At 36.8% G+C, this 24,823-nt stretch overlaps 1 protein-coding gene across 3 annotated transcripts in view; it reads right to left on the bottom strand.

Moving 5' to 3' along the window:
- Window positions 1-24,823, bottom strand: part of Nkain2 (sodium/potassium transporting ATPase interacting 2) — a 1,053,517-nt gene that overhangs the window by 187,209 nt on the left and 841,485 nt on the right. For all 3 annotated transcript variants that reach the window (XM_028868382.2, XM_028868380.2, XM_028868381.2), the window contains one exon: window positions 20,319-20,519. In XM_028868382.2, the coding sequence (XP_028724215.1) occupies window positions 20,319-20,519 (201 nt within the window). The remainder of the gene's footprint in view (window positions 1-20,318; window positions 20,520-24,823) is intronic.

Here is a 24,823-nt window from a genome sequence, read left to right as displayed (position 1 = left end):
TAAAGGGTGGAATTCTAACAAGCTCCCATCTCACTTTTAATTCTTGTGGGAACTATGGTTATTGGCTGCATATATATTCTATATGTGCATGGGAAATATATGGCATATCCAATATAATCATGATTCCAAATTTCAGAAATATGGATCAATGATGTTTTTCCTGACAGTGAATGGGAAAGGAAAAAAAAGAGTGAAGACTGGCGAGGGAAAATAAGAGTTCCAATATTAGGAATGACAGGCAGACAGAAACAGATAAACGGAAGAAGGCAAAGGAAAATGTTGAGAAAACAAATCTAAGATGGATCCAAATGAGAGACATGGACTGAATGGTGGAAACCTAAGAAGAAATTTTTGAATTGTTTAAAGAAAAAGAATTTTAATCAGTTAGTGGCAGAGGCAGGCAGATATCTATGAGTTTGAGGCCAGTCTGGTCTACAGAGCAAGTTCCAGGAGAGGACAGACATGGCTACACAGAGAAAATCTGTCTCCAAACAACAACAAAACAAAAACATAAAACAAGAAACAAAGCAAAGAAAATGCACAATGAGTAGAAAGGGAAAGAGTTGGGAATGCTAAGTCAATTTGAGAAAGTAGCCTGCAGTTATTAGCTCCAGACTAGTGAGAGGGTAGTCAGAACTGAAGGTGTACCCTCAGGGAGGGTCACAGCCTTTGCGATTATCCTATCCATCTTTAGGTTGAATCTACTTGACTTTAAGCCACTGTTTGAATATGGCAGCTTTTTTTTTTTTTTTTTTTTTTTTTTTTTTTTTTAAATCAAGTTTGGAGCAAGGCTCACTGCAGTTTTGGCCACTCTTTTCTAATTTCCTAATAATGTGCTTCCTTTGATAACTTTTCCCAAAAGATTGTATTTGTAAGCAACACTAACATGTTTGGGAAGTAAGCATGTTGCTCGCTGTAAAGGAACGCAGATAAGTGAATCATTGTGATTGCATTTCTCTCTACCTCAGTGTACAATTCTAATTAAAGTTGGTTTTCAAAGTACCATGGGTTACATAATAGTGATAAATCAATAAAAATGACATTTGACTAATAGGATAACATGAAACTATGGTATATATGAGTTTTGTGCTTAGACGTTTAAAGGAGTAGAATCCTTTCTATACTCCTGTGATGAAGAATTTGATGAAGTTCTAGAAAAAGTTGGAAGAGTGATGGTGAACAAGATGAATGGGCAGAAGGCATTGATTAGTAAGAGGAAAAAAGAAAAAAAAAATGCTTACAAATGTGCTGAAAATGAACTAACCAAACTTAAGAGGGGGAATTGTTGGACTCACTGAAAGAGAACAGAGAGATGCATACATTTCAGGATGTAAGAGCAGGTAAAGGTATCGAAAATATCCTTGGAGCTGTGACACTCTGGACTTCCTGTCACTGTGGGAAGCACCTGAAGTCCTGAATGAATGTGCATTGTTTGACATGAGCACAGCTATCTCAGGGACTCCAGTGCCTTAGACCTATGGGCAATGGCAAAGCCTTCCTCTGGTCACTGTGTGGATGCTGATAGTGTGTGCAGAAAATGTCACCACAGCTTTCTCTCCACAGTTGTTTACAGCTTGAAGACTGCTTAACCAGTGTTCAGAGATGAACCAAACTTGCCTGTCTATAATACTCCCACCTCCTTGTTCTGTTGTGTGTGCTTACACACCTCCCTGTTCAACTCTATATAATAATTAACGTGAGTTTCAGGGTGCAGTGGCGGCAGCTTCTCCCGACTACCAAATTCCCCATTTTCTCTCAAATGTGTCCACATTTCTGTCCCTTCCTTCATTCCCTCACTCCCACAGTAAGGTCAATTTCTGAAGCCGTGCACAGCATGCAACATCAGGACTGGGGAACCAGATGTGAAACAGGTCTTAATTCAGGCATCCATGTGATGGTTGCTTCTCTGGGTAGAATCCAGTCATCATACAGTAAGAAAGACAAGACTGCAAGATATAAACTTATTAGTGTCCAAAGTTGCGAGCTTGACTCACGCTCATTGCTTGAGATGAATTTCACATGGTTGGTGAGAGCAGAGACAAAGGTTAAGAGGAGAAAGAGCAGAGTCCGAAAACCTGCAGCTGGCATGGCATGAGGAGAAAAATAGGGGGAAATGACCAGGCCCAGGAATCATGTCTCTTGCTGAACAGAAGGATGTGTGGGCTGGTAACAGTTTAAGTCCTATTTATAAGACTGATAAAAGTGAAAGATACAGACAGAATATCACAGATGGTTCCTTTCTACTGTGTAAACATTATTTAGCTGTAGTGTATTTGCCCATGTTTTTATTCCTTTTCTCTCAAGTATAGCATGCCAAACAATAAATTATCTTTCACATTATGGCTGTCAGTACAAATCATGTTTATATCCTTCCTTTGAGAATTCAATGCTCTTATTTAAAAACAGGAACACATCTTAGTATATTTCTCTACCACTATATTTAGACAATCCGGTGAAGAGGAAAATGCCATGAAATACTTATGCCTAAGAATTCTGTATTGCACTAATTGATTGGGACTAGAATGGCATCCTAAATAATATTGTACATTACAAAAGAAGATGATAATCTGAGATTTCAGGCCAACAGCTTGTAACAATTTCCACAAAATACTATGCTTTGGTAGATATTAGCATGATTGCTTATTTTGGAGACACCTTTGACTCAATGAAACTAATTTAGTTCTGAAATGGTTTTTTTGGTTATAAATTAAGTATAAGAAATATGATCTGAACTTAGTTCATTCCACAATATGCTGTATACAATCTCAACTTAAACCTCACGTTATTAAGGAAACATAATTATTGGTGATTTTTTGCAGTCTATAATCCTTACTACCTTCTTAAATGCATTCATATTTTTATTCTCTGTTTCCAAATGTTGTGATAAATAAGATGATGGCCTTAGAAATCAAGTGAGTTTTTCAAACATTCTACACAGAAGCAGCCATTGTGCACAGGTGGTAATAGTTGATAAGGGAGAAGGCAGGCTAGTGAAGTTGGCGATTGAGTCATATTATATTGGTTTTTTAAAAAAACAGAGCTCTACCTGGGGAAAAGGTAAATGTAGTAGGATTTGCTTCGTTTTTTTGCATATCACTGTGAGTTTATCTGAAAAGTTTATATAGTAGCAAAAGGAACTAAGCTAAGGAGAAAATAAAGGATCCTGTCTTTATTCATTCTCAAAGCAATTTCTTTAGCATTTAGTTCATAATTATGAAGTATTTTATTATACAATTGGTGGTAAGAGCTAAGGATGGGTACTCCCTGATTATGACTATTTTACCTTCTATTTCTTAATTTGCAAGTAGGGAAAAACCAGAGAATGTTAATAACAAACAATGCCCCCCCCACCACCACCAGGGGCATTTAATTTGTCTTCTGAGGCTATCTGAGTTCTTGCACTGTTTGCCGGTGTGTTCACAGACACATTGACTAATTTCAAAGGACACACCAGCCATAAGCAAAATGAATCAAAAGACCTGATGAAAGGAACTAATTAACATGTATTTCAACCAGTACTATTTGTTACCATTCAGGGATAGCACACTTGTGGTTCTGAAATTAGTTTGTAGAACTTTATTTTATTTTCTATGTTTGGAACACATGGTTGTTCCAGGGAACATCTTCTGATTCCATTTCTATTTTCTTTTCTAACCTTGAGGGAACTACCTGTTTACACTCATATTTGTTTCTTTCCCCCATGGGTTTTGAATATTTGTATGAACTAAAGTGATGCTGCAAAGAAAAATAAAAAAAAACAAATCACATTTGTTTGCTTAGTTCCTAGCCTTTACATGGTCTCTACATCTGAGGTCCCAGGAGCAGTACACCTAAATGAGCCCAGCATTTCGGATATGTGTACCAACTGAGTCTACCCACCGTGAGTACAGCTAACAGCTGAGTTCCCCCAAGTCACCATGCTTCTAACAAACCAGAGATCTGTCTTCCAGTACATCTAACAACTAAGCTCAACATTCTGGGTTATGTGACAACTGAACCCAGTACTACAAGTACTTCTGACAACTGAGCCCCACCTTGTAGTGTTTCTAATAACTGAGCGGGAACTGTGGGTATATCTGACTGAGTCCAGCACAGCACTTACATCTAATAGTAAGGCTTACTATGACAGCTGCTGGCTATTGTTGGAGCTGGGAGAAAAGGATGCTTTCCATGCTGACCATTTTCCCTCGTAAGGAGCCAGGAGTTTTGTCCTAAGAAGAAAACTACTTTTTTGATCTTTGACACTGGACTAGGAATCTCAAGACTCGGTTCTCATTTCCAGATCCATGACAAATCACTAGTTACTACTGAAATGTAGTGAATGCAGTGAAGATACAAAGGTGTATTGATAATACACTATTTCTGCCCTAGGCCTGACCTGAATGAAAATGTTTCTGAAGACCTAGGGGAAAAAAATGGTGGAACAATCCACACTGTATGGCCACCCTTGTGTCAGAGACGCAATTTCCCTGAATGTGGCTGTGTGACCTTATAGGTATTAGAGAACCTAGTTCCCTGAGAGAGCTCTGGCGCCATCTTGGTAGTAGGAAACTGACTTTTCTGCCTGAATTTGATGTGTTTTTGGGAAATTCAGGGATTTAGACCCACTCACTGTGAAGAGAAAGGCAAGACACTGGTGTTTCTACATGAAACTCTGGAAACGACAACCACCCAAGATTATACCTATAGTTTGTATAAACAAGGTTATAATAGGTGTTTGAAATGACTATTTCAGGGCAAAACTGAGCACTGCTTTAAAGAATTGCTCATTTCTGCTTTCACATAGCCTGAAAAGTATCAAACAATTTTTTTTTTTAAACCTGAGGTCTATGTGTGTTAGATTATTGCTTGATATTTTTCACTATTGAGATTGCAACCTTGTGGAAGATTAATTGATCATACGTACATCTATTTATTTCTGAATTCATTCTGTTCCATGCATTTGTATACCTGTCATGGCTGTACTACACACTTTTAATCTCTATAATATCGTAATGTATTTTAAAAACAGGAAGACTGACATGTGTAGCTTTGTTCTTTTAAAGATTATTTTGATTATTCCTGGAAAATTATGATTTTGTATGACCTTTAGGGTTGTTTATTCTGTTTTTATAAAAACTGCTATGGAGTATATGATGTTTAATCTAAACTTTTTTCTTGGTAATATTGTTTAATTTATCTGGCTGCAAAAGATCTTCGTATAGTGGCACACTAAATAATATATTTTAAGTGTATCTATTTTGTTGCTATTTTAAATATATCTGATGCAATTTAAATTAAAAATATCCTGTTGGGGATCAATTTCAGGCATTCAAATGTGGTAGTTCTACCACTGAGATACACTGTTCTGCCCAGTAGTATGATTTGAAACTTACAATCTTTTATTTAAAACACAAGTATAGAGCTTACTCACCTCAGCCAGCCCTCTCAGCCTATATGCATCCCTTGAAACTCACCTGACACACATGTAGACCCAGGGTGCCCTAGTTCTTCTTCCATTTCCATCCTCAGCCATTCCTCACAGCCCATCTCTATTCTCTTGTTACTCTCCACCTTCTGCAAACCTACTCTCTTCCAGGGACCCCACAGCCACCACACTTCATGGGGACTCAGATAGACTATCTGTGTCCTCCTTCTCCTTCTCCACCCTTGTCTCTCTAGGATACTTCTTGTCTTTCTGCCACTTCACACCTCAGCCCCTCATTCTAGGTCATTTCCATTCCTTTAGGACCTTCTGCCATCTGTGGCCAAACTTGGGGAACCCTCAGTTCCGCCTCTGCCATGCTCCATGGAGCTGAACCCTGATTTCTACTTACGAGACCTTTTGGAGTCTGTTCCCTTCACCCACCTGCTTGCTTATCACCCACCTCTCCCACTGGACTGATGTGGGACTGCTTAGAGTCTGAACCTGGAGTGCTAACCAGAGCTCTGGATCTGAGACCAGTCAGAGTATGGACCCTAAAACCTATACTGAAAATCAAGCTCCATTCTGTTGGTCCACAACTTGATAAATTGGGGTAACAGTGATCAAAAAACTGAACACCCACCTAACAAAGGCAAGACCAGATGTCCACACCAAGAAACCACAAACCTCATAACTCCTGATGGCCAGACCCCATCCCTAAAATACGAACATGAACAATTAAGACAATATACCTCATACAGAGACCAACACCACTATTGTTATTTTTCTGGAGAAAAGCAATTTAGTTGAAGCACAAGAGAAGGACTTCAAAACAATAACTATGCATATGTTCAGGGACCTTAAAGAGGATATGAATATATGCCCTCCAAAAAAACCCATGAAAACATGAACAGTTGAATAAAATAATGAAAGCTATTCAAGTTGTGAAAATAAAATTTGACAAGAAATAGAACTCCTAAAAGAAAAGTCAAACTTAAATAAAACTCAAAATGAAAAACTCAGAAAGTAAAACAAACAAACAAACAAACAAACAAACCAAAAAAAACCCAAAAACCAAAAACCAAAAACCAAACAAACAAAAACTCAAAGGAAAACCTCAGAACAGATTAAATGAAGTGGAAGAGAGAATTTCAGGTCTTGAAGACAAGGTAGAAGAAATGAATAACTCAGTAAAAAAAAATGTTAAAGCTAAGAAAAGCCAGCCATAAAACACCCAGAAAATCTAGGACACTATGAAAAGACCAAACCTATGAATAATAGATACAGAGGAAGGAGAAGAAACCCAAATCAAATACACAGAAATTATTTTTAACAAAAATCACAGAATAAAACTTCCCCCATCTAAAGAAAGAAAAACCTATGAAGATGCAAGAACACCAAGTAGACAGGACCAGAAAAGAATCCCCTGTAACACATAATAATCAAAATAAATGTACAGAATAAAGAAAGAATACTAAAAGTTGCATGGAAAAAAGACTAACTCGTATATAAGAACAGGATCAACAGAATACACTTGACTTTTCAATGGAAACTTTTAAATCCAGAAAAACCTACACCAATATTGTACAAGCTCTGAAAAGATTGGAGATGCCAGCCTAGACTACTAATACCTAGTAAAAGTATCAGTCATAATCAAAGGAGAAAAAAATACTTCATGATGAAAAAAAAATATATAACCAATTTCTATCTATGAACCCAGCCCTACTAGAAGGAAAATTTGGGTCTGAAGAGAAAGTTAAATATACTAAAGAGGACACAGGAATAAACTCCAGAACAGTCAACCAAAAGAAGTATAAAACAATAATAAAACAATAAAACCCCAACAAAATAACAGGAATTAATAAACACTGCTTAACAATAACACTCAATATTAAAAGTTACAATTCCCATAATGAAAAGACATAGACTAGCAGATTTGATTAGAAAACAGGATTCATCTTTCTGCTGCTTCCAAGAAATACACATCACTAGCCTTGATAGTTGACAGACACTATAGATAGGACAGATACCATTTTAGGGGAAGAGGATAAAAATGGTAGTCCAAGCAAATAAAACAAGAAGTAAGTAGGCATAGCTACTTTAATAGTCTTCAAACAAAAATGAGTCAGGAGAGATAGAAATGGACACTACATACTCCTTAAATGAAAAAAAAAAAAACACCAAGAAGACATTACAGTTCGAAATACTATGCATCAAATCCAAGGAGAACCAATTTCATGAAGAAATACTGCCACAGTTAAAATCAAATATTGACCCAAACGTAGTGATAGTGAGTGACTTCAATACCTCTAACTCATCAATAAATAGTCCCATCCAGCCAAAACTTAAACAAACTTCGGAGTTAAATATTATTATAGTCAAAAGGACTCAACAGGCATCTAAAGATCATTCCTCTCAAACACTAAAAAATGTATTTTCTTCTCATTACTCCTTGGGAATTTCTCCAAAATTGACCACATATTAAGACACAAAACAAATCCATCTGTCCACCATGGATTAAAGCTGAATATGAACACCAATAAAAACAAGAGAAAGTACATAAACTCGTTAAGCTAAATAACTTACTATTGAATGAAAATTGGATCAAGAAGAAATCAAGAAGGAAATAGCAACCTTTTAGGAATGAATGAAAATGAAAAACACAAAGTTAGAAGATACAATGAATGCAATTTTAAGAGAAAAGTTAATAGCACTAAGCACATACATTGAAAAATAACCTGGAGAGATCTATTAATGACAATGATGCTCGTGAAGGCTTTAGAAAAACAAGGAGAAATAGCAGATAGGAAGAAATATTCAAACTTAGGCCTGAAACTAATTAAATAGAAATAACAACAACAATAAAAAACAATACAAAGAATAAATGAAATGATAAGGTGGTTCTTTGAAAGAAATCCAGAAGATTGAGAAAATTTAACCAAATAAGTCTAAAGAGAGAGAAGATTCAAAGCAACACAATTAGAGATAAAAGGGAGAAAGTACAGAAGACACCAAGGAAATTCAGATATGTGTAAGGGTGTACTTTATGAGACAAAAACCCTGAGAGTGCAGTAATGTCACACATAACTTGGCAGGGACCGGTCACTCTCTAATTAGATTTAAAGCCCACTCAATATGACAGAAATCACTCCTGGTATTGGAAAGCTAGCCACCATCCCAGCATTAGTGAAGTTGTGGGCCTTGGAAGAGAATCTACAAGTGCCATTTTACTAACCTAGCATCATCTCTAACTCCTTTATAAATAGTTGTCCTTATACTCACAGGTAAGTGTAGTTATCAACCCTCATTAAGGTGACTTCTTTTTGGGACAGACAGAGACCATGACAGACAACCACCACAAGTCAAAATGCAGAGTTGTGGAGCTCAGTCCCAAATGATACATCCATAACACAAGTCCTGTACCTAAGGCTCAGGAATCATTGCAGAAGTAGAAGAGGAATGATTGTAAGAGCCAGAGAAACAGATAGATTACTGTGAGATTGTGTCTCCTGGAAATAGCAGAAACTACACCCACGAGGTCTTGTCAACAAGGCTGACTAAACATGATCTGAACAAGGACAACACCAACAGATGTACTAATGTAGAATGTGGAAGGTCATCAGGCCTCAACTCTAGAGAAAGAACTACAGGCAACTACAGAATGCTTAGAGTAGGAGGCATAGTTTTCCTCAGGAAAGACCATACTTATTAGTTATACAATACCAAATGGTCAGCTATGAAAATATGTGTATAAAAGTAATATGACATAGACTGAGAAGCTCACATTTAAATATTTTTGAATGAGCACACACACACACACACACACATATGCACAAACTGAAGAAAAGAGCCTATTAGTTTGAAAAAGACAAGACAGCAAGTGTGTCAGGGGATAAGAATGGGAGAGTTTGGAGGAAGGAAAGGGAAGGGGGAAATGATGTAATTATATTATAATCCCCCAATCGAATTATTATTATTATTATTATTATTATTATTATTATTATTATTTTGGTTTTTCGAGACAGGGTTTCTCTGTGTAGTTTTGTTGCATGTCCTGGATCTTGCTCTGTAGACCAGGCTGGCCTCGAACTCACAAACATCCACCTGGCTCTGCCTCCTGAGTCCTGGAATTAAAGGCATGTACCACCACCGCCCGGCTCCTCAAATTATTTAAACACACACACAAAAATTTGTATTCTACCAAACTGGAAAAGCTAAAATAAATGAGTGCAATTCTTGATACATACAACCACCAAAGTTAAATCAAGGTGATACAAATAATTTAAACAGACCCACAATCCCTAGTAACATATTTGCAGCAATTTAAAAATCTCTCAATTAAAAAATATGCCCAGGGCTATAAGAATGCATCTTAGAATCCTACCAGGCCTTCAAAAAAGAATTAAAACCAATACTCCTCATATTATTCTGCAAAAAAAAAAAAAAAAAAAGAAAAAAAGAAAAGAAACCGAGGGAACATTTCCATTTTTAAGAAGTTATTATTATTCTGATACCAAACACCAACAAAGACCCAACAAAAAGAAAATTATAAACCATTATTCCTATGAACATAGATGCAAAAATTTATAATAAAATATTTGCAAACTAAATTTAAGAACATATCAAAAAGATTATCCACCATGATCAATTTGACTTCATCTCAGAGATTCAGTATGTATGGTTCAACATACATAAATCAATAAATGTAATCCACCATATAAACAGATTAAAAAAAGAAATCACATGATCATCTCTTAGAAGCAGAAAAAGGCCTTTGACAAAATATAACATCTCTTCAGGATGTTGCTGGACTTCATCCTAACCCTAAAGGCAACCTGCAACAAGTCCATGGCCAACATCATTCTAAAGGAAGAGAAACAATTTCTAAGCATTTCCTCTAAAATCAGGAACAAGACAAAGATGTCCTCTTTTTTTATATCTATTCAATATAGTATGCAGAGTCTTAGCTAGAAAAAAAAACTGGAGGACAAAGGAATACAAATAGAGAAAATCCAAGCATTCCTATTTGCAAATGATATGATTTTATACATAAGAGACCCTAAGGACTCCATTAGGAAACTTCTACAGCTGATAAATTATTTCAGCAAAGTAGTAAGAAACCAAATTAACACACACACACACACACACACACACACACACACACACAAAACAAAACAAACAAAACAGAACAAAACAAAAAACCAATTAGCCTTCCCAAATGTAAATGATAAACACAGAGAAAGAAATCTTTCACAGTAGCTCCAAAAATATCTTGGGATAACTCTAACAAAGCAAGTGGAACACTTGTATGCTAAAACCTTTAAGATATTGAAGAAAAAAATTAAAGAAGATATTTAAAGTTGAAAAGATCTCACATGTTAATGGTACAGTAGTATTAATATTTTGAAAATGGTGATCTTACCAAATGCAAGCTATAGATTCAGTACAGCCTCCACCAAAATTCTAACACAGTTTTTAACAGAAATTGAAAAAAAAAGCAATTTTAAACTTCACATAGAAACACAAAATACATAGGATAGCTCAAATAATTATCAGTAATAAAGGAACTGCTGGTTGTACCACCATCCCAGTTTTCAAGTATATTAAAAAATTATAATAATAAACAGCCTTGTATTGTCATAAAATAGACACCTTTATCAATGAAATAGAATTGAAGACCCAGACATAATTCTACACACCTACAGATTCCTGGTTTCTGAAACAGAAGCAAAAAAAAAAAAATACATGTTGGAGGAAAAATAGCATCTTCTACAAATGGTGCTTGTCAAAGTGAACAGATTATAGAGAAAAATAAAAATAGATTCATATCTATTACTCCACACAAACTCAATCCAAATGGACCAAGGACCTCAACATAAAACAAGATACCCTGGACTGAGAAAGAGAAAGTAGGGGATACCCTTGGATTCATTGGCACAGGAAAGGACTTCCTGATAGTAAAAAGGCTGTAAGACGAACAATTAATGAATAGGACCTCCTGAAACTTAAAAGTTTCTTCCAGCAAAGGACACCATCATCATTCTGGCAAAGAGATAGCCCATGGAATGGGAAAAATTCTTTACCAATTGTACATCCAACAGAAGGTTAGTATACAGAATATACAAAGGATCAATTAAACAAACATATGAAAAAAACCACAAAAAAACCCAAAACTCCTGAACATGAAGAATACAAATTACCCAATTAATATGTGGTCTAGAATTTAACAGAGGGTTTTTAAAAGATGAAACACAAATGACTGAGAAACACTTAAAATGTTCAACGTTCTTAAACCATCTGCAAATTCAAACTCATTTAAGATTTCAGCTTACTCCAATTAGAATGGCCAAGATTAATAAAACAACAGATGCTGGTGAAGATGTGGGGGAAGGGGATCACTTACTCATTGCTTATGGGAATGAAAACTTTTAAAGCCACTGTGGAAGTATACATGCACTTCCTAAAAAAACTGAAATAGAAGGACAAGATTCAGATACACCACTCTTGAGCATTTACCCAAAGGAGTCCACTACTTACTGCAGAGATACTTGTTATTCATTGCTGAAATATTCATATTCATAAAAGATGGAAATGAGAAATGGCCTAGATGTCCATCAACTGATGAATGGGTAATGGAATTGTATATTTACACGAGGAATATTATTCAACCATTAAGAACAGTGAAATTTGTAGGTAATTGATGAAGTTAGAAACAATGATCCTTAGTGAAGTAACCCAGACCCCAAAAGAAAAACATTGCATGTTTTGTCTTATAGATGAATATTAGTTTTTCAGCTTTAGTTATGGGTGGCTTATTTACAATATCTGTAGAGATTATTAGGTGGTTAGTAAGGGACTAGGCAGGAGAAAGAGATTTATCAAGGAAGGGCTAATGGAATATAGTGTTATAATGGGATAAAGGGGAAACAAGAACAGGGGGATTAAATGGGAGTGATGGTGGACAAGAAAGCAGGACAGAAGAGAAAATATGGGGAAGGATAAGCAACACTAAAGGCCTTATTGAAGAGTCACATGGAAACCTACTCCTGTAGAATCTTCCTAGTATGTATGTATGTATATGCATACATATACATATGTATATATATATTTATATAATTTTGATGAAGGTACCATATAATGGAGGAGACAATTCCCAAATTAGACACCACATGCCACTGAATAAACCCCCTAGTGCCAGGGATGGGTCGCATCATTTATAGTTGTTGGCCAAAGAGGATCTTCTAGAACATTCTAAGCTACTGCCAATGCTATTGGTACTCCCTACAACCTGACAGTCAGATCCTATTGCTGAAGGAAAGACTGTAAGAACCAGAGGTGTTGGACAGCTCCAAGGAAACAGTATTTTCCAGACAAATTAAGCTGATGCGGTTTCGAATTCACCATGATCGACAACATGCACAAACCCAGCTGCACAAGTCTGTCAGTCAAAATCCCAGCACAGAAAAAGGAAAATAGGCACAAGGTCCCACCCCCTGACCAGAAAGCTATGTGTGACTTATAGCTGCTGAGAGGGGGAAAATTCAGTTTTCATCAATGGAGTGACTCTGGGTATATCCACCATACTCAAAGGCAGGCCTCATGCCCAGCAGAAGTTGACCAACACAGAATGAACCACAAAATGAACTCCATGTTTGTTTGTTTGTTTTTTGCTTTGTTTTTGCTTTTTGGTGTGTGTGTGTGTGTGTGTGTGTGTGTGTGTGTGTGTGTGTGCGCATGCGTGCGTGCAAGTGTGTGTCCTTTTGTTCAAACAACATTAAGTTGGATGGGTAGACAGATACAGAAGATCTGGAGGAGGGGAGAGAATATGATTAAAGTATACTGTGTGAAAAATGAAAAACAAAGCCCCGGTTTTTCTGAAGGATCCTAAGTTCTATAGAGTTCTTTTTGATCCTACAGTCCCACCTCACTATTTTCACAGAATTTTGACCTAATGAAATGTATTTATTTATTTGATTTTCATTTGCGCATTATCTCATAATACTTCACATTGAATTAACATACATATTCATAATTTGTCTTATACATTATATTAACATGCATAAATTTAAACGTGACTTTTTCTCTGAGTTCATAAGAACTAAATGTTGAAATGTATTTGCATTTGAGTTATAGTCATAGTTATAATTTTATACAACTGATCAAAACAATGCAGTCTATAATAAACAGATAGAAGTTATTAAGTGCAAATTAAATTTTTATTTGAAATGCATTTGCTATTAATACTAAAATGAGACAGCTCAGCATGATTCATATTTTAGTATATTGTTTACTTGTAAGCACTGAAAAATCTTGTTCTTAAATATCAAAGTAGTGAGTACATTTTGTATGATGATGTTACCCAATTTTAATGACTTATTCTAAGCTGCATGCCACAATTTACACATTCTCTTTCACCAAAATCGTTTCAAATAACCTGCCAACTGGCAAATCTATTAGGTTTTCCTTCTACTTTAATGAAAGCAAAGAACTGGAAATTGCTCAATTTGCAACAATTTCTGGGAAATATATCAAAAACATGACAAAGATCTAATGAACAACTATTAATCATACCCCAGAATCTCTTAAAGGCACCGGCACTGATTAAATTAAAATGTTTGCAAAATGTTGAAAGATTATTGACTTTACATTTGTGTCTTTTTATATAATATAATGTTTTGTTAATTTAAAATGTCATTGCTCTGGTTTATCTTTGTCAAACTATAGCACTACAGACATGCTTAGTTTAGTTTATAAAACTTGTAAAATAAAAAGTATAATATAAATGGATAGATAATTTTTCACTCTGAAACACATCAGACAAATCAAATTTACTCTTTGTATCAGTAAATCTGTTTACATAGGTGTCATGGCTCACAACTGTAATCCTGGTACTTGGGAGGCTGAGGTAGGTGGATGGCCTTGGAATCAAAGGCCCTCCAGGGCTATAGAGTGAGACTGTTTCAAAATAAAATTTTTTAAAAAAGGAAAAAGAAAAGAAGGGGAAAGTCTGTCTTATTTTTCCACTGAAATAAGTATAAAAATGGATATCCCCATGACAAGCGTATGACTTCTGAATAGAGCAGTAGCTGAGAACCAAAGCATCCCATTTCCCCAGTCATCCCTTTTAAGCCAATCTCATGACACTACACACTTCATAGTAATGTCCTACTTGCATAAAGGTGAGGACCCAAATCTTTAACAACCCAATCAACGTAAAGAAGTGTTTCCAGATTAAAGGAGACATAAGGAACAACATATACAATAATAACCCCATCCACCTGTGCATACCCTACCCATTAGCAAAATGCCAGTTCTCACAAAGCATTCCAGCACAAAGTGTAGAAATTTTGGGTGAAGTATTATAAAAACTGTAAACTAGGCACAACTGAATACAATAAAAGCCAAATCCAAATTATTAACCTGAATCATGGGAATATTTGCGATTCATTGGTCTGAAAGAACATGTTTCCTTTATTACTTCTTATTTAACTATTATCTGTTGGATAATGATTTTGTGCACACAGCAAAGTACAGAGTTTTATGAACAGGGAAGATGTGTGCCTGAAGGGTGGAAGACTTGACAACTGCTATGTTTTAAGCTGAGAGCCACACACCAGTATGAAAGCTTTTCCTAAAGTCTTTACGAATCCCTGACAATTTGTGTATGGTTTCTAAGCCACCTCTAAAGACTGTGGGAAATACAAGGCTTATTTACATTTTTACCAATATCCTCTGCTCGTCTCCTAAAAGAATATTAATCAAGCCGCTATGAATTTAGAAGTGTGTCGGATGTAAAGGAAATAGAGGAAAACAAAGACAAGCAATTTTGGTTGGTGAGGTTTGTATTAAATTTAGGAATATTGATTCTCTGGATGTGGCTAAAGGAAAAAAAAGGTGATTAGCTGGCTTTGTTTTCCAATGAATTTCTTTTTGAATTCTAACATAATTTCAATAAATACAGTTACTTAAGCTATTACAATAAGTCTTTTCCTTTAAAATAACATTTGTGTATGTTATCATGTTTTAGCCACGGTTTTGCTTACGGGAGTGAAGCTAATGTGAACATAATGAATATGAGGCTCATAGACACCAACTCTTCTCCCACATGGGAGATGTAGCTAATCAATCATAGGATTCTTTGCCCAGACAGACTCTGGAGTTTTGGACTTCAAGTATCCATTACTCATCAGTGGGTAACAGCGTTCATGCTGAAGGTTATTTCTTTTCCTTGCTGTTGGAGCATGGCCACTGTCCTTTAACCAACTACATATGTGAACAAAGGCTTTTAACCTGTTCTGCTACCTTGAGGGACTGTTACAGGGTCAAAAGCATAGATTTTTGGGAGTGTGCTTTCTAATCTTTGCAATATCAGTCACACACTGCTTAAGGAATCGTATAAGTCTGTCTATAACATGAAAATGTCATTCCCCAGTTGATCTCCATCTTACTCACCCCACACATAGTTAATGTGTTTTGCAAATGTGGGGCTTTGAGAAACATTTTTTTGTTGTTGTTTTATTAAAACTGCACACACCTGTATACCTTTTGAATGCAACAGAGGTGGAGGAAGCTGGAAGACTGGCATCTGGCTCATCATTAGGGTTTTCTGCTTAGCTGGAGGCTGTATGATTAGTAGCCCCTCTTCTCAATTATAGGGGTATTATACTTGTCTTCCTTTGGCCATAGATGGGAGATATCTATGTGTGGAATGCAAATTGGGGTTTTGTGAATGCTACTTCCAAAATTAGCCAGAAGCTGATTGGCGGAAATCGCAATGGGGTAACAAGCATTTGAGGGTTCAGGAATCTGTGAAAGAAAGGCTGAGCCATGGCAGAGTAAAAACCAGAGAGATCTGGAATTAATTAAGAGCAATCACTGGGAGAGCAGTCATTCATAGAAGCAGATTTGAGCCAGCCAGCCTGGAAGCCAGCTTCAAAGACGGATGCAAACAGGAGTAAGCACTTCGCTGACTTTGCCGAATGCGGGATGAGAGTAAGAAGCAAAGATTATGCCCCAAATTGCACAAAATACGTTCTCACCGCATCTCCAATGCTTTCTACCGGCACCAGGTCTGTACCATCGTGAATCTATTTCCATTTTTGTTGTGACATCCTCAAATACAGAACTCTAGATCTCTCTGTTTTTCTAGAAACCGATAGGGCCAAGTACCCAGGAATTGTTTACTACACTGAGTAGAGCTGAATATTTTATTATCTGAAGGATGATATGGGTGATTCATAGGGCAGGAATAGATCTTCAGAACAGCATTTTTTTTTCTCTTCATTGTTATATCAGGAGTGATCATAATGACCACAGGAAAATGTGCTCTTAAGGTAGAGAAACTTGTTCAAGACAAGCCCTTAGGGGAACAGCAGGCACTTTTTAGCCCAAATGAACAACAGCAAGCCCAAAGGCAGAAAGCATATAGAACTTAATTATGTGCTTCCTAACCATGCTCACCTAGGCCACAGTCGGCACTGCAAAATAAACATTGCTATCCTCAAAGGAGGATGAGTTTAAAGGACAGGCAAGGTCCCTACTTCTCCTTTCTGGAGTCGATGCAGAGAGGCGAAATGAGAAGCCATTCACATCAGCTCTTGAAGATGTTCCATCTTCTCTACACTGTGTCTACAGTGCACTGTGTGTGTGTGTGCTGTACTGTGTGTACTGTGTGTGCTGTGCATGGTGTACCGTGTATACTGTGCATTGTGTGTACTGTGTACTGTGTTTACTGTGCACTGAGTCATTAAAGGTTGGTTTTACTGTGTAACATATTTTTCTTTGGCTAGTATGTCACCCTTAACATACACATCTATATCCCAATGTATTTCTGTAGAAATTCCCTGTGTGCCAAAATCTTACATGGGGCTTAATAAAACTGTAGCTGTAGTTACATATCCACACAACACAAATTCAAATAGCTTTCTAAAAATGATCATTATAACTATCCATGCACATAAATTACATCTGCATATCATCTTTGAGACATAGGTGGAAGTTTGCCAAATTGTAGGTTCAGTAAAAGATGATGAGATGTTTTGCACAGGTGTATTTTGTTTAAATCCCCTTTCTAATGTGTCTGTGTGAAGATATTTATCTGTCTGTTAATTCCAGAAGTATTTTACTTTTCTCAGGCAAAGCTACTTGAATAGACTTTGATGAATGAAGTGACCATGAAAGTCATCATAGCCAGCTTACATCTTCCTCCCAATAAACAAAACAAACAGTTTCCAAGTTTGAAACTGTCACAAAAGACTTCCTTCCCTGAAGATGTGTCTTTGGTTAGACAATTCAAAGGGGAAGCACTCTACGCGTTTGTTACCCAGAACACTGTCTGCTTAACTTCGCTGAATCTCTGCCTATGTTGGTCTGGTTTGTCTTTGAGGACAGGATCCCTGAAAGCCAGGACTTCTGAAGATCAAAAGTCCTTTGTGATGCATCTTAGAAAAAAACTGATTGAATATATGACGGCTGCCAGAGTGACTACCTGATAACTCTAACTTGAATGTAATCTAGCTGCATTCTAAGTACACACGCCTTGGTGCCATCACAGTTGACATTTCCATGATTAGAACACAAAGCTAATTAAAAGGAGATAATAGTAATAATAATAATAATAATAATAATCTATGCTTATTCTCAGAGAAGACATGTATATTCCTCTCTTGACTCCCATCTTCACTTTTTTTATTCTGTATCGATAATCTCCTCAACCTTCAGTGATTCAATAGCTGACTTCTAAGCCCCATCTCATGCTTCTGTGATTTTTTCAGAGAAGGAACCTTCCTTCATTGCTCAGACAGTGCAGCGTCTTAGCGACTGGTTCGACAACACCAAGAGAGGAAAGGGCTCATCTAATTCGGGTTTAAAAAATGGTAATACTTCAAGGAAGAACACAGTTCAGATTTCTAGACATCAGCCTTGTCTGCAAAGATTTGTAGTTCTTCCTTTGGCACTAGGAGACAGTGAACTGTAACAATGACCCCTTCTTTCAGATTGGGGGTATGCCAATGTGATTCTCCACATCTATTTTGATCTCAGGCACGGCAATTCATGACCACTGGGCTGGAGGTGGCTCCATTAGCCTTGTTTCTTATGTGACAACTGAAGCCTCAAACAGAAACTCAAGCTGACATACACAGAAAGTGTCTGTGTTTGGTTTTGTGTTTGATTTTTGAGATATCGTTTATGGACATAGCTCAGAGCTGCCTTGAACTCAAAAATCCTGCATCAACCTCCTAAGTATGCAGACTACATCCACATTCTACAATCCTTGGCCAACAATAAGTTTTTAAATTTTTCATTACAGAGGTTTCTAAAATGTTTACTAGCACAATACATTCAATCTATCTTTATATATATATATATATATATATATATATATATATATATATATCACAATATCTTTTTTTTTGCTTTGTTTTTTGTTTCTTTGGTTTTTTTTTTTTTTTTTTTTTTTTTTTTTTTTTGAGACAGGGTGTCTGTGTGGCCCTGGCTGTACTAGAATTTGCTCTGTAGACCAGGCTGGTCTTGAACTCACTGAGATCCACCTGCCTCTGCCTCCTGAGTGCTGGGAATAAAGGCATGCATCACCATGCTCAGCTACAATAAATATCTTATCTCATAGTAAAAAGAATTTTTTCTTAAATCTAGAGACATTGATACCATTTTACATATAACTTATTGTTTTTTATTATTAAACTGTGAGTTAATATTACCCTCAAAGTAATTAGCTGAAGAAAGAGTTAAACAACAAATTTTATTTGTTGCTAATAAGTTTAAGGTTGTGAACATTGATTACAAGTTTATATGGAATGTAAAGAATATATATATTTTTATTTTATAATTTTATAAACTGTATAATTCTAGGTGTTCACATAAACACATGAGTGTAGTGGGTAGCTGTTCCAGCTTTAACCAGGAAGTACTACTCCCATTGAGGCTTCCAGTAACTGTCACACCTATGAGATGGGCCAAGACAGGAGCGCTTAAGTCATGAGATGTGCCGGTTATTTTGGTTCCTGGATCCTGGACGCTGGAGGTAGACCAAGCAGAGTTCTTCAGAGAACACCCCTGGACTGCACTTCACCTTTCCCAGACCCTGTAACCCATCCCTTTACTTGTAAGTTACCCCGTAAAATAAACCTCCCTTTTAACTACGTGGATTTGCCTTAATAATTCCACCAATAAATGAGATCATGTATAACAAAGCTATAAACTTTCTAAATCTCACAGAGTTACATAGTTACATTTCCTAAGTTTCTTCAGGAAAAGCTGTTTTTATTTGTATCTTTATCCTAATTGTTTAAATAATTTATTTGTATGACATAAGCAATTGTGACACTAATTTGACACTTGTAAATTCATTGCCTCCTGATACAATGAGGGTCCTTTACTGTCACAACATAAAATATGGGGGGCATGAAAGTCTAGAGGTAGACTCTAGGGGAAGTATGAATTGCTCTGAAAAAGGAGGGAGTATAAAAAGTGAAAGACCTATGAAATCTTGGAGAATGAAGAAGACAGGCAAACAGAAGAAAGAATTTGTACTAACAGATCAGCCAAAAGAAACATCCAGAGGGGGGAAAATACATATTCAAATTTTTCTTCTTGGGTAGGAAGAATGTCAGATGTGAAAACCTCCCTTGACAATCTTAAGAAAAGTTTACCACCAATGAAAATAATCAAATCTTTATGGGTTGGATGATATCAAGGGGTCTTTGTCAATTGCTGATGAAAAGCAGCATACACAAGTTTGGAAAGACTTGATTTAACCAAGCAAATTCCTATTGTAAGTGACATTAATTGGAAAAGCCAAAAACCACACACATTTAACACAGAGTCCATGTGCACTGAGTTTGGCCAGAAATAAATAATATCAGAAGCACTAGAGTGGTTAGCTGTCAACACTTACTGCGAGGATGATCTGGAGGGAACTATGAGCCACTTCTATGTATTGGTACTCCAGAAAACACCCTGAGACAGTGATGTATCGATGGTCTTCTGGGGCCCAGTCTGGAGCTGGCGTCACAGATGTCACCATACATCCTGGTCCATTCTCCATCCACCAAGATCGGTGCATTGAAATATTAAATGTCAGGATAAGGTCTGTTTCCTGCAAGAAGGCAATTTGTAAGGATGAGAAAAACTATAAATATTAGTTTATTTGGGATGGACTTATGTTTCCTGTTTGAAAATGTAGGTTCCTCCCCATCTCCAAGTAGTGTATATTATAGGCACTTAAAGAAACAAAGTAATAATGTGTATATAGATTATACTTTTGAAGGTTTGACTGCCATAATACTATCAGTTAAAATATTTTTTTCAGAAAAATTACTAATCATTTACATTAATTGTAGTGTTGAAGTGTCCCTTTTGAGACTTGAAACTTCATGAGACTAGAGATTTAAACTATATAATTGTGTGAAATTAGTGTTATTATAAATCTGATTCATTTCTTTTCTCTCCAAATATTTATTTTTCTCACATTTTAGTTTCAAACTGAATCTCAATTTGACTACATTTACGTTAGTGTTGGGGCTGATGGTAGGATTTTTTTTTTTTTTTGGATCTTTCCATAATACAACACACTATTACTTGGTTTTCCCTTTCTACTAAAGTTGGTTCTGTTTGTCCACATGGAATTGGTTCCAGGACCCTGCAGACATCAAAATTCGAAGAAGCCCATGTCCTTTATATTAAAAGGCAGCTGCCTGAATAAACTGCATAGCCTTTGAGTTTAGAGGGGAAATTGTTTCAGCAAATCATTATCTTCAATCTTGTTAACTTCCATTGTGAATTTGTTTATAACATTTTTCTTAGAAAATATCAGCAAATTCTTACAGAATAGAGATTATAAACTCACAGCTCTTTGGATGAATTGGATGGTATACAATGTAATTGATTGATTATACACACTGGCAAGAAGGTATCAATGGCAATCAAACATAAAGAAGGTACAGGGAATGCATCAAACACCTTCCATTTCTCAGAGTCATGAGGGATGACCAATGTGGGAATTGTATTACTTCAATGGTATGGAGCTATGGGATAATAGGAGAAAACTGCTCTCACTCCAGAAGGAGTTGCTCATCAAGGTTTTGTGACCTTGAGCCACTGACTCATGCTGAAAACACTAAGGATTAAGTTATAGCTGAAGAACCCATGCACTGTAGAGAGGATCCCATTGGAGAAAAATGTGCTATGGTGTCACTGTCTTCCCCGTATTAATCAGGTAAAGATGGAAGAGAGTATTCCTTCCTTGGAAACTTGGAGACAAAGAGCGGGTGGCTACTGACTTAGACTTAATAGTCTCGAAATAAAGCTTACAGCTAAAGCCATCTGCTAAGTGACCAAACAAAAAATGGTGATGGTTTTGGGAAATAGGTATATTGCCACAGAAGACAGGTTCAAAGTAAAGAACTTTGGGAGAAATTTGTGGTCCACCATGAGAGAGTTAACTGTGGCTGTTTCCCACGGCTTTCCAAGAATAGAAGTTCTGTTAGCAAGGCAATAACAGCTGTATCTTTCCTGCCTCATATTCCCAGGTTTTAAAGAAAGAAAAGTAATACAAAAAAGTAGAGCAGGGAAATTGACAGTCATGTGCCTGCTGCTGAGCCACTTAATGTAAGACACTTTCTGAAGTGTCCAACAATTTACCATGAGCAAGCCAGTTTGATAATCCTCCAAAAGTCTTGTTGGTGCCTATATAGCTTCCCTGTCCCCTTAACTCTTCTCATTTTCTATTGAGGCCTGAAAGAGTGGGAACAATAATTGCTAATTAGGAAATGCATGGTTATGAAAGACAGAAGGACACACACACACACACACACACACACACACACACACACACACACACACACACAGGCCTTTCCTATGGAGTGGGGGTTAACTTTGAGTGAAACTTAAACATCTTATTCCAGGGCTAGAAAGCAACTTTTGTTTTGTTTTGAAACAACTTCTCACTGTGTAGCTCTGGCTGGCCTGGGGCTGGATATATACCCCAGACCTGGCTGAGAACATACAGAGATCTATCTGCCTCCTTCTCCAAGTGCTGAGATTAAAGATGTGCACCACTGGCCCTGACCAGCTACTTTCACTTTTAAAAGTGACCATTTAGGAAATGATAGTCACTTCAGATGAGTTCTTATTTCAAAGAAAAAGGAAATCTGTCATTTCTTTGATCTGGTTGCAACTGAGTCAGAATCTGAACAATGGGTAGGTTTTCAGGGTCAGCTATAAGAGTAAAGAATAATGTCCTCTGCTTCTTTCTCAGTAGTCCTCATTTAATATTTAGTTGCCAAAGAAAGCTACAGGGATCACCAGTGATAAGGAGGACAAAAGAAAACAGCTCAAAAACAGCAATTAGAGCAAGATCAAGATGTGAGGGAAACCAGTCTACACAGTCCAGAAAGAACACAGCGTGGTCTCTAATAGCTAGTACTCTTAGTGAAGTTAGCTCAGGATCTCAGTAGTCCTCATTTTTTCACAAGAAATTGTTCTTAGACACGAGGCTCCATCTGAAAGGATGGTGGAGACGATTTTACAAAAGTGAAATACTGGCTATTTGCATTATTGCTCTTCATCATTTGGGGCAAGACTTACTTCTCATATAAAAACTTAACAAAAATTAGTAAACAATCATGCATTAGTTTGTCAGGATGATCATTGTTTTCAGATAGGAACTAGGGCCCAGACCACAATGCTGAGAATCTGGTCGTTGGCTATCTCATTAAGCATGAGGCTGTCAGTACTTCTGCTGTGAAACCTTCTCCCTTGGAAACTCTCAGCATATCAGTGCAATTGGTCTCTACAGCTTCCAAAAGACCTACACTAAGGCATTGACATAAACAGAGTTTATGTATAGTAGAGTTCCTAGGATCAGCAGCATTAATTTATCAGTTTATATTCTAAATAGTAATATACATGGAGGGGAGGAGAGATTTGTCATGATTACCTATACATCATTAAAACATAGCTAAAGTATAAGAGGAAATGGATGTAATAGATGAAGGCATCTAGAAAGCCAAAACATGAATGCAGTTGAAAGGTTTCTCAGATTCCGCCCAGCCCCACCGTCTGTAGTCACTTATAAAATAATCATTCAGAGGCTTAATATTATTTATAAACTATATAGTCTATGGCAGACCTCTTGCTAGCTAGCTCTTACATCTTAAATTAACCCATTTCTATTAAACCATGCTTTGCCATGGGTTCCATGGCTTTACCTGTGGCTCATTACATGTTGCTCCTTGGGCGACTGGCTCACACCTCCCCAGACTCCGCCTTTCTCTTTCTTTTAAAAAGAGATTGCCTTTATAATCAACCCCCTTTAAATAAAAATAAACATTTATAAACAGTATTTTGGGAATTTGGGCTTAGCTTCTCATACTACTTCCAACTGTTTGGGGCCAGAGCAGAGAAGGCATATAGGTGTGAGTACACAGGAAGTATCCAGTGTCCCGCCCTCTTTTTAGCTGAGGATATCTAGTGGTGAGAATGTGGCTGGCTTCTTTCTACTTCCCTGATCTCTCAGTTTTTACCCCAATATTGGTAAATACTGGCTCCATTTTTTTTATATTAATAAGACTGTTTAGCAATTTGTCTTACACATAAATATCTCAGTTCACTCAGTCCGACAGGTTGGCAATAAGGGAATCAAAACAAGCCCAATCAATCAGACACTATTCTAGAAACTATATGTCTGTTTGTCTGTCTGTCTGTCTGTACATGTTTATGGAAGTATGGATGAGGAGGTCAGAGGAGCCAGTTCTCACCTTCCAGGATGTGATCTCCCGGGATCAAACCCACCTTATCATTCTTGGAAACATGCACCTTTATCTGCTGTGCTATCTCACTGGTGAAATTGAACCCTTTCTTTCCTAGTATCATGGCATTAAAAGACAATCTTAACATATTTTCAATATAAATGCAATATATTTTAATGGTACCTTTGATTTCTCCCGAAAATTTAAAAGTGTTTTACCTGAGATAGGGGGTTAGGTTAGACTGAGTGGCAAGAAAGTCTGCCTCCTCTTTTTGTATAGACTATAGGAATCAAATATGGGCTCTTACTGATGCTTATAAGGCAAGCACTTTATCAACTGAGGTATTTTGCTAGCCTAGTTCTTTCTAGTATACAACCTGCACTATTGTAGTGGAGTATTGTAAACAGCATGACTTCAGGAATTGAGAAATTTATCGTTGTGTTGTTCCAGAGGCTTGAAGTCTGCTCTCAAGGTGCAGTCAATGTGGTTTCTACTAAGCAACAAGGGACAGTATTTGCCCAAGCCTTTGGTGACATAATGGTTGTATTTGGCACTCTTTGGCTCCCAAAGTGTAACCATGATCTCTGCTCTCATTTCTCAGAATATCTGTCTCATGGACTGTGTTCAAATACTCCCTCTATACAAGCGATTC

This window comes from Peromyscus leucopus, chromosome 8a, assembly GCF_004664715.2.
Source record: "Peromyscus leucopus breed LL Stock chromosome 8a, UCI_PerLeu_2.1, whole genome shotgun sequence".
Taxonomy (NCBI): Eukaryota; Metazoa; Chordata; class Mammalia; order Rodentia; family Cricetidae; genus Peromyscus; species Peromyscus leucopus.
This window is presented reverse-complemented; position numbering and strand designations above follow the sequence as displayed.